The 16,224-nt window shown below is 47.4% G+C and overlaps 1 protein-coding gene across 1 annotated transcript in view; it reads right to left on the bottom strand.

Moving 5' to 3' along the window:
- Positions 1-1,573, bottom strand: part of CAPN13 (calpain 13) — a 49,715-nt gene extending 48,142 nt beyond the window's left edge. The window contains exons 1-2 of the mRNA XM_050972412.1: positions 1,410-1,573; positions 223-471 (exon numbers count right to left, since the gene is read on the bottom strand). Coding sequence (XP_050828369.1) covers positions 223-459 — 237 coding nt within the window. The 5' untranslated portion in view covers positions 460-471; positions 1,410-1,573. The remainder of the gene's footprint in view (positions 1-222; positions 472-1,409) is intronic.
- Positions 1,574-16,224: the final 14,651 nt, after the last annotated feature.

Raw genomic sequence — 16,224 nt, 5'->3', positions numbered from 1 at the left:
AGCATCCAAACATTCATAATTCTTTGCTTATTTATTGTCCTAACTCTGATTGTCCAAATTCCTATTGTTCTAATTGGTATTACTATTTTTATAACCATTTCATTACTATTAAACTTTAAAAATGTTAACATTTTTCACCCCAGCGTGCAGGCCTGTAGCCACTGGCCACCAGTGGTCCCATGGGGCAGCAGTGCTGCAAAGCTGCCCAGCTCTGGAACTCACCGTGGGCCTCTTCCACTGGATCTGCCGCAGCTTCTCCTCCGGGAGCAGGGTGGCACCGATGGAGCTGAAGTGGGCAGGGAAGGTGGCATCCTCAAAGAGCAGCCCTTGGCTCAGGCACGAGGCTCGCAGCTCTCTGAAGTCCTGGCTGTTGAATTTCCTCGGGCTCTGGGGGCTTCCTGTGGCTCCTGTGGTTTGCCAGCCCTGCCCTGGTGTCGGAGCGGAGCTGGGGGCCAGCATCCTGCCCTTTTCCTGGGAGGGGAAGACAGGGACTGCCATTAGTTTCCCAATTCAATGTGGTGCATCAGGAGGGTGTGGGATAGCACTTCCCCCCTCCCACCAGGAGGAGTGTGGAACAGCAGCTTGCAAAACTGAGGGCAGCCACGGTGACAAAATCCTTATTAGCTGGAAATGCATGGGCAAAGAGCAGTCGTCAAATCCCCACTGGTTTATCTTAAACCAGTGCTGTCAGTGCTACAAATTCAATTTGGAGTCTTCCCTGAGGACAGAGAGCAAAGCTGTTAGTGAGCTGCTGTGTGAGCACCGAGGTACAGCTGCAGTGCCAGCCAGCACAGGGCAGGAACAGGAGCTGCACACGCAGGGGAGTGGGAGTGGGAGCAGGGACGATGCCCACAGGTACCCAGGGCTCTCCGGGTCAGGAATCACAGCTCTGCCCAGGGTTTCAAGCTGCTGTTTAAACTGGGCAGTCTCTGCATGGCATCTCCAGGTATTCCAGTCTGAAGCAGGCTGGAGCCCCTCTCTGTTAATGTGTCTAAGAGAAAGGGGTGCTTTAATTGGGGAAATGAACATTTCATACCCGCAGTGAAACCCTGGGCTGAACAGAGCTGCTAATACACCTGCTGGCACAGCTAGGGGTGGATGCAGGAGCCAAAATCTCCTGTTGAGGGCTTTGTCCCTTTACAGGCATCAAAAAGCACAGGAGGATTCCTGCCAGCAAGGATCTGCTTTTGTTCCAAAGGGAGGTAGCTCATCTCCCACGGAGACACGGGACTGTGGGATGGGAGAGATTTTAGTGCAGGAGTGGGAGAAGGACACAACAAAGAGGAAAAACTGCACATTTGGAGGGGCCAGTGGCACTGGGGCCTAAAGAAAGCAATTTGTTCTGTCCAACCAGAGCACAAGTTTGAGGTGTGCTCCCCAGAGTCATACGGATGCACAGAGCCACTCACCTGGGCACCAGCTCCTGGGGATGTCCCTTCAGCTGAAGGGTTCTGCTGTGGTTTCAGGGCTCAGAGAAGCAGCAGAAAGGTTGTGCAGCCTGCCTTGCCTCCTGGTTCCTTCAGCTCCTATCATAACACAGAATTACATGTTGCTGGATAAACACATGACTCAGGGTCCACCCCAGTTTTCATCCTTCCTTCCCAACTGCCCTCACAAAACCTAAATATTAACTGTCCTGAGCTATATTTCCCCTTTTGCCTCTTTCCCTATGAAATGAGAGCAGACTTTATCAGCAGACTTTTAAAGGCAGAATCCCTGTGATCCTCCTCTGGCACCTTGCTTTATGGATGCCACCACACTTGATGCAGGAGTTCCTGCCCCCAGCTCCTGGCTTCCATAAATTAGCACTGGAAAATCCACCACATGCCCTGGGCAAGCCTCCCCTCCAGTTAATTAACTTTGCTGTGCTAATTTCTAGCCTGAAGTCACCTACTCTCACTTTCCAGCAAGCGGATGCCATAGCTCTTTTGGTTGGTTGGTTTTGTTTGCTTGTTTGATTTTTTTTTTGTTTTGTTTAATTTTTTTTTTTTTTTTTTTTAGTTGATGAAAGGGCTCTTTTCTACCACACAGACTTATCTGTAGATCTGAGATGTCCCTGGTGCTGCACAGATAGAGCAGATGGCTCCAGTAAGAGCAAAGCCTCAGGTTTGTATTGTGAATTCTTCCCACATGTCGAAAGAAGAGCTCAGCTGCAATGAAGGTGTGACAGAGGCCCCCACTCCCCTCCCTACACCCTTTTTACTTAGTCTCATCACCTTTCTCAGTGCTTCAAGTCACTTAGCCTCCTGGCATGGCAACAACAGCCTAAACAAATAAGTGGTTTTGCATCTCATTGTTTTAATTAAAAGCCCCACAAAACCAAAAATTCCAAACCCACCCTCGGCCAACGAGAGGAGAGAGCATTCCCCTGGGGGTTGCATTTTTTAATACAATGGAAATAAATCTTCTGTAATGTACCATAACACGACAAGGGAATGGCTTCTTAACAAATACTCATTTGAAACTGTGCCCAGGCTCCGTGCATGCTAAGATCTATTTCTTGAAACAGTGTTCCAGCAAAACTGATTACTAATTCCAAAGCTCAAATTAAAATTAACAGAGCTTGAAGGCTGGGTCTGACAGGCATTCCCTCTCTTCTGACAGAGAACAAGAGCTTTTAGCATGTGTGTGTGTGTGTTTAATTACGTTGTTTAACATATTGGGATTAAATTAGCAACCAGACTGAGGAAAATAACACACTTAACTACTACTCCCTTGCAGGAATATCTTCATCAGCACAGACACAGGAGTTCCACACCCACCCATGCCCCTCTGCAGGCAGCCCCTGGGGTCAGGACCTGGCTAGCAGTGCCCTGGCTGCTCCAACACTCTCTGATGGCCACCTCCTTTGGAGCAGCATCCTGAATCCTGGCCACAGCTCTCCCACGAGGCTCTCACAGGTCTGTCAGCAACAGCAAAGGTCACAAAAGTTGTTAAAGCTGAATGTTGCCTGCTTGGTTGGGGAGCTTCTTGCTGTTACTGACCTCGAGAGGCAGAAAGGCTCTCAAGGGACAGAGTTATTGTGGGATGGATGTCAGAGGTGCTGCCCTTGGGCTGCTGCCTGCCACAAGATGCAAGGAGAGAGGGAAGGGTTTCAAACACTCACAAAATCTGGTTCAGACATACTGTCAAACTCTAAAGAAAACTAAGAGACTGCCTCTAGACTAAGGGAAGAAATCATTATTCAGAAGGGGGTAAACATTCAGGAGGGGCTGAACAAACATCTGCTTAGTCCTTGGATCTCCTTCAACACATTTACTTATCTGAAATGGAGAAGGGAATCACACCCAGCTTTGCTGCTCTGTTTTGGTTCCTCTTCCTTCTCAGCACAGGGACATCTGTGTTGTCTGTCCCTGAGAAAGGGACAAACGGCCAAGAAAGAGGGAGAGGAAGCAAGCAGAGGAGAATCTACAGAGAAGGATATGAAGAGATCATGGATGCAGCTGGAAGGGATGGGAAGGACAGAGGAGTCTCTGAACACAGCAGGGCAAAAACATTGGTGACTCCTGGAGAAATCCATGGGGAAACCCCAAGCAGGCACCATTCCCTGCACTGAGCAGCCTGAAAGGCAGCAGTGGAGGTGTGTCCTGCCTCCCTCCAGCTCTCATTCAGCAAAGATGTCAAGCCACAACTATAACCAGGTACTCAATGGCAGCAAAAGCTACTGACAGCTAATTACCCTTTGCATAAAGATTTCTGTCACAGCCATCATTTCCTTCAATGGCTTTGGTGTTTTTTTACAGAGTAGAAAGTAGAAATAGGCAATTAGAAACCATGTGTACTTCATAGCTGAACCTTCTCCTCTCCACTGATTTTCTCAAAACATTTCCATTATATGTTGGCTTAGCTGAATTTCTGTACTTTAGAAAGAGCAACTAATTTTCTCAGACACAACAAAGAGTACCAGAAGAGCTGAAAAGCCAGCAGCCCTTCTCCCCCTGTTTCCTCTCAAACACTCCAAACTATCAAGCTACATCTCATCTCCCCATAATATTCAGTACGTGCCACAGTCATGCCAGCACACTTTCCTCTAAGATCCTGTCATTCACGTGCTTGAAGCATTGTAAAAATGTCAGGGACTCAGTTCCAGAATTATCCTATGATGAAGGAAAGTGTGAGTTTATTATCCCTCCCAGCATTCAGAGGAAGAAGCAAACGAGAGGCAGCAGCCTCCTGCAGAGACAGCAAGCTGAGGGTGCAGTGCAGGGACCAGAACGTGGGCATCCCAAACCCCAAAGGGACAGCAGCTCCTTGTACCCACCACGGGCAAAAGCCTTGAGCACCACAGGAAATCCAAACCAGAGCCAGGCACTCTGGCAGCCCTCGAGGAGATTGCTTTCCCAGTGGTATCCTGCACGACCTTCTGCTCCAAACAGCCTGTGAAGTACTCCCTTCTGGCTATTTATTAAGTCAATTTTCTTCTCATTTTGCATACACAGCACAGGACAGTTCCAGATACCTTTTTTCTACCTCATTTAACATCAGCCCACAGTAACTATAGCATCCTCCTCATCTTAGAATCTCTACTCCCACTTGATCCAATTACTTCTGACAACTCACCGTTTTACAAAGGAGGCTCTTTCTAGGATGGCAAATTCCTCTTTTCTTTCCCTCCAGGTAACATTAAGGATAGGGACTCTAATTCATTCTGTCTCTCCCAGGCAAATCCCTCTCAATGTGTCTGTGGTGCTTTCCCAGCCCTATTACTTGTATTTCACCTGCTAGATCAAACAGCAAAGGGATGTTTTTTACCTGCAGTGCCTCCGGCGTGACTCCAGCCAACACCAACACAGAGACAGGGGCTGGCCCAATCCCTGCCCTCCTTTATAGGGAAGCTTTTGCCACACCTTGAGCAAACGTCACCAAGCTGAAGTTCAACAGCCAGTCTGGCTTGGGTGGAATAGTTTCATACAGGTATCACAGCGTGAAGATGCACAAATACAGAGATATGCACACACACACTTCTGCTGGCCACCCACAATGAGCTGTCTGTCGACCCACGTTTGTGGACAGCACCCTCTGGCCAGCTGGGGCTTCAGCTGCAATTATTCTTAGAGGAAAACAGGTTTATTTGCACCTCTCATCTGTTTTCCTCCTCCTCCTCAAGCCACCAGGAAATGCAGTAATCATTCAGGATCCAGGCACAGCTTGGATCTGGCAGGACTCACCACAATTCGAGTTATCAGAGGTGCGTGTCGTTCTTGCTGCAGCAGTAAAATCAGCAGATATTTTTAGGCCAATGCCTGTTAGCATTTATGCTGGGCTCTTACTTAAATTCCACTTCAGTTCACTTGGGCAGCTCATTTCCTCCAGGACTGCCTGAGGAAGTAGAACTTACCCTTTTATTTGGGAAGGGACTGACCTCCATTATGCTAGAGCCCAAAGCCAAATAATTAAAAGAGTATCTAGAAAAATATGGAAACATTTGTTTTTGGGAGACCAAGCTGAGACAGCCTAAAGAGGCCCGAAATTCAAGGCAACGTGGGCAGCACGTTCTCAGGGACACATTCCTTGGCAGAAATCCTACAGCCTGCAAACACATGTTTGAATAAAAGTCCTGGAATCTTCAGTCTCTTGCCACCTGAACAAGAGACAACGATGCACTCTTGCAATAAAGCAAACCAACAGCACTCTGGGCTGTAGGAGTTGTGGCACAGTGGGTCAAGGCAGGAGACCCTTCCCTTTTTGCACGGTACTTTTGGGATGATATCTGCAGTGCTGTACCCAGTTTGAGGCTGCCCAGGGTAAGAGGGGCACTGAAAGTGCAGCAAATCCAGCAGAAACGTACCAGGATGGTCAGGGAGATGGAGCACACAATGTGAGAGAAGGGGAAAAGGGAGTTTTTCTGCCCAGGCAGGAGGGACACCTAACTGCACTCCCCCACTATCCAAAAAGTTCCAGGGCAGGTGGAGACAGGCTGTCCTTGAAGGTGCACAGCAGATGGGCAGAGGCAACAGGCACAAGGAGCAGCAAGGAAAATTACATGTGGCTGGAGACAAAAACGATCTTCAGAGTGGCTGAGCCCAGGTGCAGGTGCCCAGAGAGATATTGGAGATGTTCACATGGACAAGGACATAAGCAGCAACACTAACTCAGAAGTCAACCTGCTTTGGGCTGGAGGGGGACTCAAAGACCCAAGAAATGACCCTCTCATTTGTCAAGTTACCACAGCTTGTTCATGAAAAGTTACTCTCCAGTGAATGCTCACGAAGTTCACCTTGGAGATTAACAGAAAAATTCATCAATCCATAGTTCTTTACTTATCCAAAGTAAGCCTACAGTCACCTGGGCTCAGGAACTTCCCCAGAACAAGACTTTCTGTTGGGTCTGCAGTCCCTTTGAGCTGGGATGTGAACAGTTCACACAGCAGCTGGCTCCTTGGAGCTATGGGAGATGAGGGCATAAAAGTGCTCATGAAAAAGACAGCTCATCTTCTTCATCAGTGCTCACTATAGCTCTGTGGGTCTGAAAGCTGGGTACTGCACTCTGCCTGCTCCTCTTTAAGGGCTTTCATTTCCCCACGAGACCCCAGCATTTAGCAAACTCCAATAGGAAACGCATCCACGCAAATTAGAGCAAAATCTGCCTCAGAGGGCAAAACAGGTGCAGTTTTCCTTTAAGAGCTGTTTTCCACAAGCACTACATAAATAAAAGCTGATTGCAGCAGGAGCAGGGAGCAAAGATTTCCTTCATGGCAGGGAAGGAGCTGAGAGGTGATAAATGCCGTGGCTGCCGGCTCCTGTGACAGCAGGAGCGCCGCTCGTCGCCTTCTCTCCTGGAAACGGCAGGTACAGCCCCCTCCAGCCATGGGATTCATTGTCTGGAACTGATACCTCTGCCTCAATGCTGGATTAACATGATTTAAGAAATATTCATCGCAAAGTTGATTAGAAAGCCCCATCACCAACCTGGCAGGAGATTTCGGTTCTTGCAGCACGAGATCATTTTGAGGCTGTCAGCTTTTCTGCAGAAGGCTGTATGGATGTGTCCATTTCTGCAGTGGCTCCAGAGAAGGAAACCCACAAGGCACAGGGATTTATGTGCAGTAATGAGCCTTGGGATTATTTGCTACCCTAAGTATCTGTGGAAACCTGCAAAAAAAGGAAAAAACCCACAAAAAACCAAAAAAAAAAAACCAACCCAGAAGGATTTGAGTAAAGTGCCCGGGGCTGTGCAGTGGGAGAGCAGGGTTTTCTTCCAGTGGCACCCTGTGAGATGGTGGTAAGTGCCAACAATTCCCCTGAGGCAAAGTTTGCTTTTTGCAGAGCAGGGACAGGAATCCATCTAAGGGTAGACGTGCAGTTTAATCTTCTCATCAGCAAAAGATGCTGAAGGATCACTGAAAAATCAAAACTGCTTCTGCACTGTGAGGCACCACTTCAGGGCTGGTAAAACCCAAATAAAGGAGGACACCTTTCCTAGGACCAGCAGCTTCCTCTTGCACTGGATACTGGCACCAGAGGGCAAATACCAGCAGGTGCTGCTGAACCCAGGTTTTCTGTGAAGCCAGCATGGCTTGTGAGGTCTCAGCTGGCACCAAAGATTTTTGGAATTTAGTGAATCTTTTTATTCCTCTCTACTCTGGGATAAAAATACACACACACAAAAAAATATTTGCACAGCACAGAGGCACTTTTAAAATGGATTTTAAACTAAACACTTATATCTCCTCTTTGCCTGGCTTTTCTGGGTGTGGGCTGCTCTTCTGGATGGATGTCATGGTCTAACTGCAGCTGTCAGCTCACTCACTCCCCCATCACCAGGTCAGGAAGAGAACTGAAAGAATAAAAGTGAAAAAAACTCATGGGTTGAGGTCAAGGCACCTCAAAAGGTGGAGCAAAAGCCGTGTGCACAAGGAAGGCAGACCAAGGAATGAATTCCCTGCTTCCCATGGGCAGGCAGGTGTTCAGCCATCTCCTGGAGGGAGAGGCTCCATCCCACAGGGCAATTCCTGGGGAAATCAGTGACTCCAACATCCCCCCCTCCTCCTCCTTCCCCAGCTGTACCTGCTGACCAGGATGCCCCAGTGTGGGATGTCCCTCGGCTCAGTGGGGTCAGCTGGCCTGGCTCTGACCCCTCCCAGCTCCCTGTGCTGGTGGGTGAGGAGCAGGAAAGGCCTTGATGTGTGCAAGCACTGCCAAACAACAACAAAAACATCTCTCTGTTATCAGCACAAACCCAAACTACAGCCCCACACCAGCCACTGTAAAGGAAATGAACTCTGAGCCAGTAAAAACCAGCACAGCAGCCTGTCTGAGGCAGAGAGTTTTGCATCATCTTCCAAGGCTGCTTGGGGAGGAGCTGCATCACTTTGCCCAAGTGCCTTGGAAGCCTTGGCCTTAAGAAAGGGAGCTCTCCTCACTCCACCCACAGAGCTTCTGCACTGAAGTATTAAGAGTGTTATTTTTTGCAACATTTCAGACATATGCCTTAATTTCTTACTTCTGCTGCTCTCGCCCCTGTGAAGATCACACTCCTTTTAGCAGAAAGGCTCCTAATTTACACCGTGGTAAATAAAAGAAACAGGCTGGGAAGTTTTCCAGGGTAGTGAACACAAATAGGTTTTGTGTAAAAGAGGAATCATCCTTCAATCATTGTCACATTTGCTGCAGTGATTGGGCATCCCACTGGTTTTTGCATTATGGGACTAATGTAGGAATACTATCAATCCATTTCATTTCCTCATTCATAATTTTATATCTAGGTCAAGTGTTACCATTTATTTGCTTCTCTTAGACAAGATGCAGGGAAACCATGATTAATATTAGTCATAAACAAGCTCCTTTGCTCTGTGTTTATGCATTCCTATTTCTGGCAGCACCTACCCTTCTAAAACATAAACTTTTTTGACTGTAAAAACCACCAGGCAAGTAACAAAGTCCTCCTTCAGCATCTGTTTTCCCCCAACCCTCACCCACGAGCTGCTCCTCAGTGCAGATTCACCACGAGCTGCAGCACTCTTGCCATGCTCACATTTGAATCATTTTGCTCATAAATGAAGTACAACTGTTGCTGGAGTGAAACGTGGCAGCTGCTTAACAGTACATAATGAATCCACAGAGCTGGATCCTAGCTGCCTCTTGGGGGAGGGGGGATTTGGTTTGAAAAAGATCTCTCTCCAGAGCCCTGTTTTCAGAAGAAATATCCACTGACTTCAGAACCACTGTGGGGATTCTTTGAGAATAAAAATAAAAATAAAAAAATAGGCAGCCTGCTACTGACACCCATATTAGCACTAGAATTTCCCAGTGGAATATTTTTCCTTCAGAAAAATGCAATCCTGTCAAAGATGAAAGACACTGACAATGAATTTTCACCACGAGAAAGATACAAACATTTCAATAATGCCATTGGGCTCCATTCGGATTTTGCAATGGTTGCAACTTTTGCTTATGAAAACCCCATCACTTCAGGCTCATCCCTGCATTATCCAGAGGGTTGAACACTGCAATGTAGAAAAGATTCCAGGTGTTATTGCAATAGCTCTCTGCATTCTGTCTGACGGGATTTTTATGAATGTGATTTCCCAGGAAATTTTGGACTTTGTTTTTTTGTTTGAATGAGAACAGAATATGATACCACTTTGAATACCAAATCTCTACAAAACCTCTCCACCAGTTTGACCCCTCAGCAGGCAGCAGTGACACTCTCCTCAGGAATAAGCCCATCCTATCACCAGGAGTAAAATCACAATCTTTTTAAACAGAGCCATCATGACTTTATCCTTGCTAGTGACACAGCCTCCCACCTGGTCACAGCACTGCTGCTTCACTTCTCAGCAATAAAAGGGAGGGAGCACTTTTATTCCTTTCTCCTTGGTGTCCCTCACCTACCTCTTCACAAGCAGCTTTTTGGGTCCCAGAGACAGCCCATTGTGCCAGGCACATCAAAGTGAAGCTCTTGTTTTCATCAGCACACTGGCCTTGGTTTGGCATTCCTGCCTCCAGCCTCTCTCAAGCCTCGTGGGTACGAGAAAATTTATTTCACGCTTTTTTGTTTTGTTTTTGTCTTGGTGTGAACAGATTGTGGCAGCCTCACATTTGTTTGTTTTCCAGAAACGTTCCTGCCATCCTCTAAAGGAGAATCCTTGGCCTGCAGATCCCTCTGACAGCTTACTAAAAACATTTGGGGTTCCCAGTCTTTGCTGGCTGCTGCCGTGCACAGCACAGCTTCCTCCTCCTTGACATCTTGCCTTTTGGGAGGTGCCAACAAGGCTGTACTGCTGGCATTCCACCTCTCCTCCTGGCTGCCCACCTCTCCTGTGGTGTTTGTGAGGGTCCCCAGGAAGAGGGGAGAGAATGGGACTCTGACCCCATGTTCTCAGAAGGCTGATTTATTATTTTATGATATTATATTACACTAAAGAATGCTATACTAAAACTGTACTAAAGAAAGAGAAAGGATACAGACAGAAGGCTTAACAAGAATGAATAATAAAAACTCCTGACTGACTCCTCAGAGTCCAACATAGCTGATATTGATTGGTCATTAATTAAAAACAATTCACATGTTTGGATAAACAATCTCCAAGCCACATTCCAGAGCAGCAAAACATCTTCCCAGGAGAAGAAATCCTGGCAAAGGGATTTTTCAGAAAATGGGAGTGTGACATTCTCCTCCTGGCTCCCACAAGACATCCAACACCTGGAGAAATTCAGGGCTGCTCCCTGAGACAAGCCAGACAGCTCCTCTGGGATTCCATGAGCTGCAGCACACAGCCAAAACCTGAGAGTGGGCTGCATACCCAAATCAGCACAGAGGGGTCTGAAGCTCAATTATGGCAAACCCCAACCCTGTCACAGGGGAATTAAGGCCATGAGCTGGCTGGAAGCCACAGACATGACAGCCTGGCCGTGTCCTCTGAGGAGTGCTGGTGGAGCTTCTCCCCCTGGATGCTGACAGGGCTGGCCATTGCTTGCACAGAATGGTTCCACAAAGCACAGAAGGAGAACTTGAGTTAATCTCTCAGACTAACAACCCTACCACCAAATTCCTGCAAATTTCAAAGTTAAGGAAAACCCAGAAATCATCTGTTTTTGATGACTCTGGCTCCATCTTCCCTTGATCTAGCAGAGGTGACCTCTCCTGAAGCAGTAGAACCCAAGCATACACACCTGGAAGGTTCCTGGGCAGTTTAAAAGGAAAGGCTGTGGTGAGAGAGGATGGTGAGATACCCACAGGCCTGATGGTAAAGCCAGAAAAAACTTGTGTTCACCTCAGGTACCACATGAGGTAAGAGTGGCACAGATATTTTCTGCCTGCTGGACAGGACAGCAGGCAGCTCCCCTGGCAGCCCCAGGGAGCACAATGCAAGGCTCCCAGGATCATGCTGTGTTTCCTTGGAATACTCAGGGTACCTAAACCTGGGGTTTTCCCTCTGAAAAAAGCATTCCACACTTTGTATCCCACTCACCAGAGACCCATTTGGTCTCTCCCTGAGAATTATTTTGGCCAAGAGAGGAGTCAAATCAGAGGTTTGTAACAGCATCAGCACTTGCTGCCATCACAGGGTTGAAAAGTAAAAATTCTCAAAGAACCTAAAAATCACCAGCCTGAGTTTTCTCATCCTGATGACTTTGTAGCCAGATGCATCTGAGCTTTCTTATCTGACTGACTCAAGTTGAAAGCAAAGCATTGTCCATAAAGAAACCTGTCCAGCTTAGTCTGGAGTCTAGATTTGTTCAGCCCCAAACCAAAGGAGAATATCAGCTCTGATTTGAGAGGCACAGAAAGGGTGGCAATTCCATGGAGAAAAGTTCCAGACAGGAGTGGTCTCCTCCAGTAACTGAGACAAGTTTTGCTGCTGAGGCCAGCTGTCAAAAGAGGAAGGGGAAAAAGCAACAAGATCATCTTGAATAGAAAGAGTTGAGGGGTTTACAAGGGAGAACTTTCAGTCACTGTACAGACCTGGAACCAGAGAGTGCTTGTCCCTTTGCAGCATGGCTCTGGTGGCTGCTCCAGGACACGTGGAAGACAGAATCCCATCCCAGCTGAAAGAGAAGCAGAGATCAAGAGGTGAGGCTGCAGAGCACAAGTGGGAAATCTGAGGCACAGAGCCCATGGTGGGGGCAGCCATCTGAGCATCACAGCATCAGGACTCAGCCTGGGCTCAAACATACAAATCCCTGATGGAGAAAGCTGCTCTCCCCAAATTCTGCATCCCAAGAGCTGTGGGGGGCCCAGCTGTGACCTGCATGGACTGACAGAGCAGCACATCACATCCAGGTCCCTTGGAAAGAAAGGGTTTGTGTGCTCTGCTCTCCTTTTCCACCTGGTTGCGTGGCCTTGGCAGCTGCCACCAGCTGTCCCAGGCTGGCCCTGCTGTGTGACCTCTGTCCCCACACTGTGCTGGCAGCAGGCTCCCTTTTCCTGCCTCAGAGCAGCCCCAGCCCTGAGCTCTTTTGTCAGCATGAAAGGCTCCTCTCAGAGCCGCACGTGTGCTTTGATAACAGGGCTGCTCTCTTTGCTCTGCTCTATCAGAACATGGGAAATGAGGATTGGTGCTCTATCTGAGGCATTAATTAAATACCTTAAAGAGCTAGATAAGGCCCTCAGCTAGGGCTCAGAGCCAGGGATGCAGAGTGAGATGCCAGTGCAGAGAGCAGCATATGCTCCCTAGTGAATGTTTCTGTCACTTTTCATTGACACATCAAACTAATGTTCTTCACTGATTATCTGTAGTCTGCACTGTACTGGGGAAGCACATCACACACTGCCTTTAACTTGTCCAGCCAGACTACACTACCATGCTGAGAGCTTCCTTCTTCCTGGGGGAGGAGGAGGAGAAGAACTGAACTCTCTGATTCCATGGTCAAACACAGGAGGCTGTGAGTAACAGTCACAGGACAGAGCAGGGCCATAACACACCAGCCTGTAAAAGGGAGGGCCGAGCCTTTATTTACAGAGGATGACTTCTGTGAAAAGTATTCCATCCAGTAAAAAAGTGAAAAAAGCAAAAAAGGTAATGCCTGAAAGGGAAGAGGGACACTAGGAGAGGACAAGGCTCAGCAAGACCAGTCCTAGACAGACTTGGAAAAGTTGCTTCCCTTTGAGGTGAGCAGAACTGGCACAGTACCATGCTGGGAAGCACCCAGGAGAGTAAAGGTAGACTGGAAAGCAACGTGACAACGCCTCAATTCCTGGTGCATTTTTAATTTTAACTTTTTCAGAAGGAGAACTTGTTAATTTTAAATTTGGTGAGCTTATGAGAAAATCCCAGACCAGATCACTAATCTCACTATATCAACACTAATATAAGAGAGGGTTTAAGATGGAGCAAGAGCTGAATGAGAAGCAGCCACATCCCCCCCCAGCCCACCTGGTGAGAACATCTTGTCCCTCTCCCAGACATCTGATTTCCTCCAGCTGCTCTGATGCTGGTGAGCCACAGGGAGATACAGAAAGGGAGTGAGAGTGGAGCAGAGCTGAATGAAGCAGCTCTCCTGACTCACTCATGGAAGAGGCAGCACAAATCTGGCAGCCCCCAGGAGCCAGTCAGGGACCTTTACTCTGACACAGTGAACCAGCCAAAGTTTCTTCTGCAGAGCAAAAAGATGAGACACTTTGAACCTAAAAACAGTCAGTGCTGGCATCTCTATGCACTGTCATAGCTTTTTTACTAATATGGGATAAGACTTTGGGGCAGGACTGAGCCAAGCCCCTTGTTCACTGCATCCAGGAGAAAACTGTCAATAAGCAAGTGGGTGATGTGCTGAGATGAAGACTGAGCCTTATCTCTCCTGCAGTCTGAATTTCAATTACTGTGCTTGCTGCAGCCTACTGAGAGCAGGGCTAGGTAGCCATTAGCTGGAGAATCCAACTCTAATGTGTTTGACCCAATATAAGCCCCAGTGAGTGACAGAGGATGGGATTGAGCAGGAAATACTGCAGGCTGTGATGGATCAGATTCCCAGAACAAAGAATTGCCTTCCTCTTCTCCTCTCCCTTTATATCCTCCTGCCAAAGCACTGGGGATGGTCCTATTAACCAGGGGCTACACAGAGTATTGGAGGAAATCACAGAGATGGGTTTTGCACTGAATAACTGGGCTGTCAGAGAAAGAGAGAGGGAAAAGACATCACTGCATTGCTGGGAGACAAAAACTGAAAAATTGCCCATCCTGCAGCTTCTTTGGGGCCACAGATTTATGATGTGTGTGCAGTGCATCACACAGTAAGACTCTGAGCCTTCCACTGAATCTTGAAAGACCTCTGTAATCCAAACAGGAAGAACAAACAATTATTCCGTGTCAGGACGAGGAATGATTAAAATCATTTAACTGTGTTTTAACTGTTGGGTATATAAAAACCCAATGAAGTTTCAGATTAGTTAATCTTTAACTCTTTTTTTTTAATTTTTTTAACATTCTTCATAAATCTCTGGGCATTTTTTTAACGAGCACAGTTATAGGCTGTGGAAAAGCCAAGTGATTGTAATAAAAATTCTGTGTTATGAAGATTTCTGTGCCTTGGTTCTACTTGTGTTACCTGGTCAGCAATACAGGGCACAGAGCTCCAGTGCAGATACAGCCACTCTTTTAACTCCCCTTCATTATAAGTGCACACCTTCACCTTTTTTTGCCCCTACTTCTGGTGGCAGTTTAGACTCCCTCAGTCAACAGGGAGCAGGAAGAGGAAAACTTTTACTGGTGAAACATTCACAGAGAGGCAATCTAAAGTGAAATCAGAAACCATTTGGTTGGAAAATTGTGGTGTTTGCTGGGTCCCCCGGACAAAGGAGGAATTGAGAATCTGACTCCATGTTCTTAGAAGGCTAATTTATTCTTTTATGATATGATATGTTATTAAAGATTACAATACTAAAACTATACTAAAGAATAGAGAAAGGATACAGACAGAAGGTTACAAAGAATGATCATGAAAAACTCACGACTCTCTAGAGCCTCTACACAGCTGGCTGGGATTGGTCACTAACTTAAAACAATTCACATGAAACCAATCAAACACCCACCTGTTGGATAAACGATCTCCAACCACATTCCAAAGCAGCAAAACACAGGAGAAGCACTCAGATAATTATTGTTTTCATTCTTCTCTGAGGCCTCTCAGCTTCCCAGGAGAAGAAATCCTGGTGAAGGGATTTTTCAGAAAATATGTGACAGAAAATTAATTCCTATTCATAATTCAAGAGTCCATCTCAGAAACACACCTGAAAAATCTTGTTTCTCTAACCAGGGATTAGCTCAAGGCCTGGATTTCTGAATAAAACCATGCCCAGCTGGCTGCAGGATCTAACAAAAAGGCCACTGACTTGGACAGAATAATCCAGTACCTTCAGAGCAGCCTAGAGCACACCTGGGACAAGGCAGCAGCACCCCAGCCCTGCCTGGGGGCAATGGCCACACCAGGAACAAGCCACAAACACCGAGTTCCATCCCCTCTGCTAAACCCCACAGGAGATGCCAAGGGCCTGAGTCTGCCCCTGAGGCTGAGAGCCACAGCCCAAACCACAGCCTTCTCTTCTGCCCTGAAGAAGGCACCTGATCCAGGCTGGATGGGATGGGCATCTGCAAACTGCCACCTGCTCAGGAGGTAACAGTGCTGCTCTGCAAAAAGCAACCTTTTGGGTTTACTTTCAGACTGAAGAAAAGCCTGAACATTTCCCTGTTTCCCTTCACCTGCACTTACATTGATAGCTTGAACACAAGGTGCTACATCACACCTGCACCTGTGCAAGGCCATTTATTTAAATTTGTGTCACAAGTGCTTGAGGAGTAAATATTTGCAATGACCAGCTCCCCTGACTCTGCCTGCTGACTATTGCCTGGGGTTGGGCAGCAAGCTGGGTGTCACCAGACCACAGGGACACCCTCTGCTGACTGTGCCGCTGTCATTGTCTGAGGGAGGTGTTGGTTTCACTCAGACTCACATCTCTTTATCCTTGATCCAGTAAAACACCCACAAACACCCCCTGGGCATCCCCAGCCCAGGCAGCATTGGAGCTGTGCCCCAGACCCACACTCCAGCTCTTTTGGTTTCACAGAAAGTCACACCAGGTATGAAGTTCAACCCTGGCACAGAACCAGGCACCTCCCCTTGATTTTTCTCTCTCTTCCCCCCATGCCCAGGAGGTGGCTGGGGGGTGGCAGTCAGAGAGTGCCAGGGTAGCTCAGGAACAATTGTGTGCACATCCTCATTTCAGGGCACCAGGCTGGGATTCAGTGGAAGAGGCTTTTAATGGCTGCATTGTTTTTCTGAAAAACTC

The sequence above is a fragment of the Serinus canaria genome, chromosome 3 (genome assembly GCF_022539315.1).
Source record: "Serinus canaria isolate serCan28SL12 chromosome 3, serCan2020, whole genome shotgun sequence".
In the NCBI taxonomy this organism is placed as follows: domain Eukaryota; kingdom Metazoa; phylum Chordata; class Aves; order Passeriformes; family Fringillidae; genus Serinus; species Serinus canaria.
Note: the sequence above shows the minus strand (reverse complement) of the source record. Positions and strands in the feature narration are given on the sequence as shown.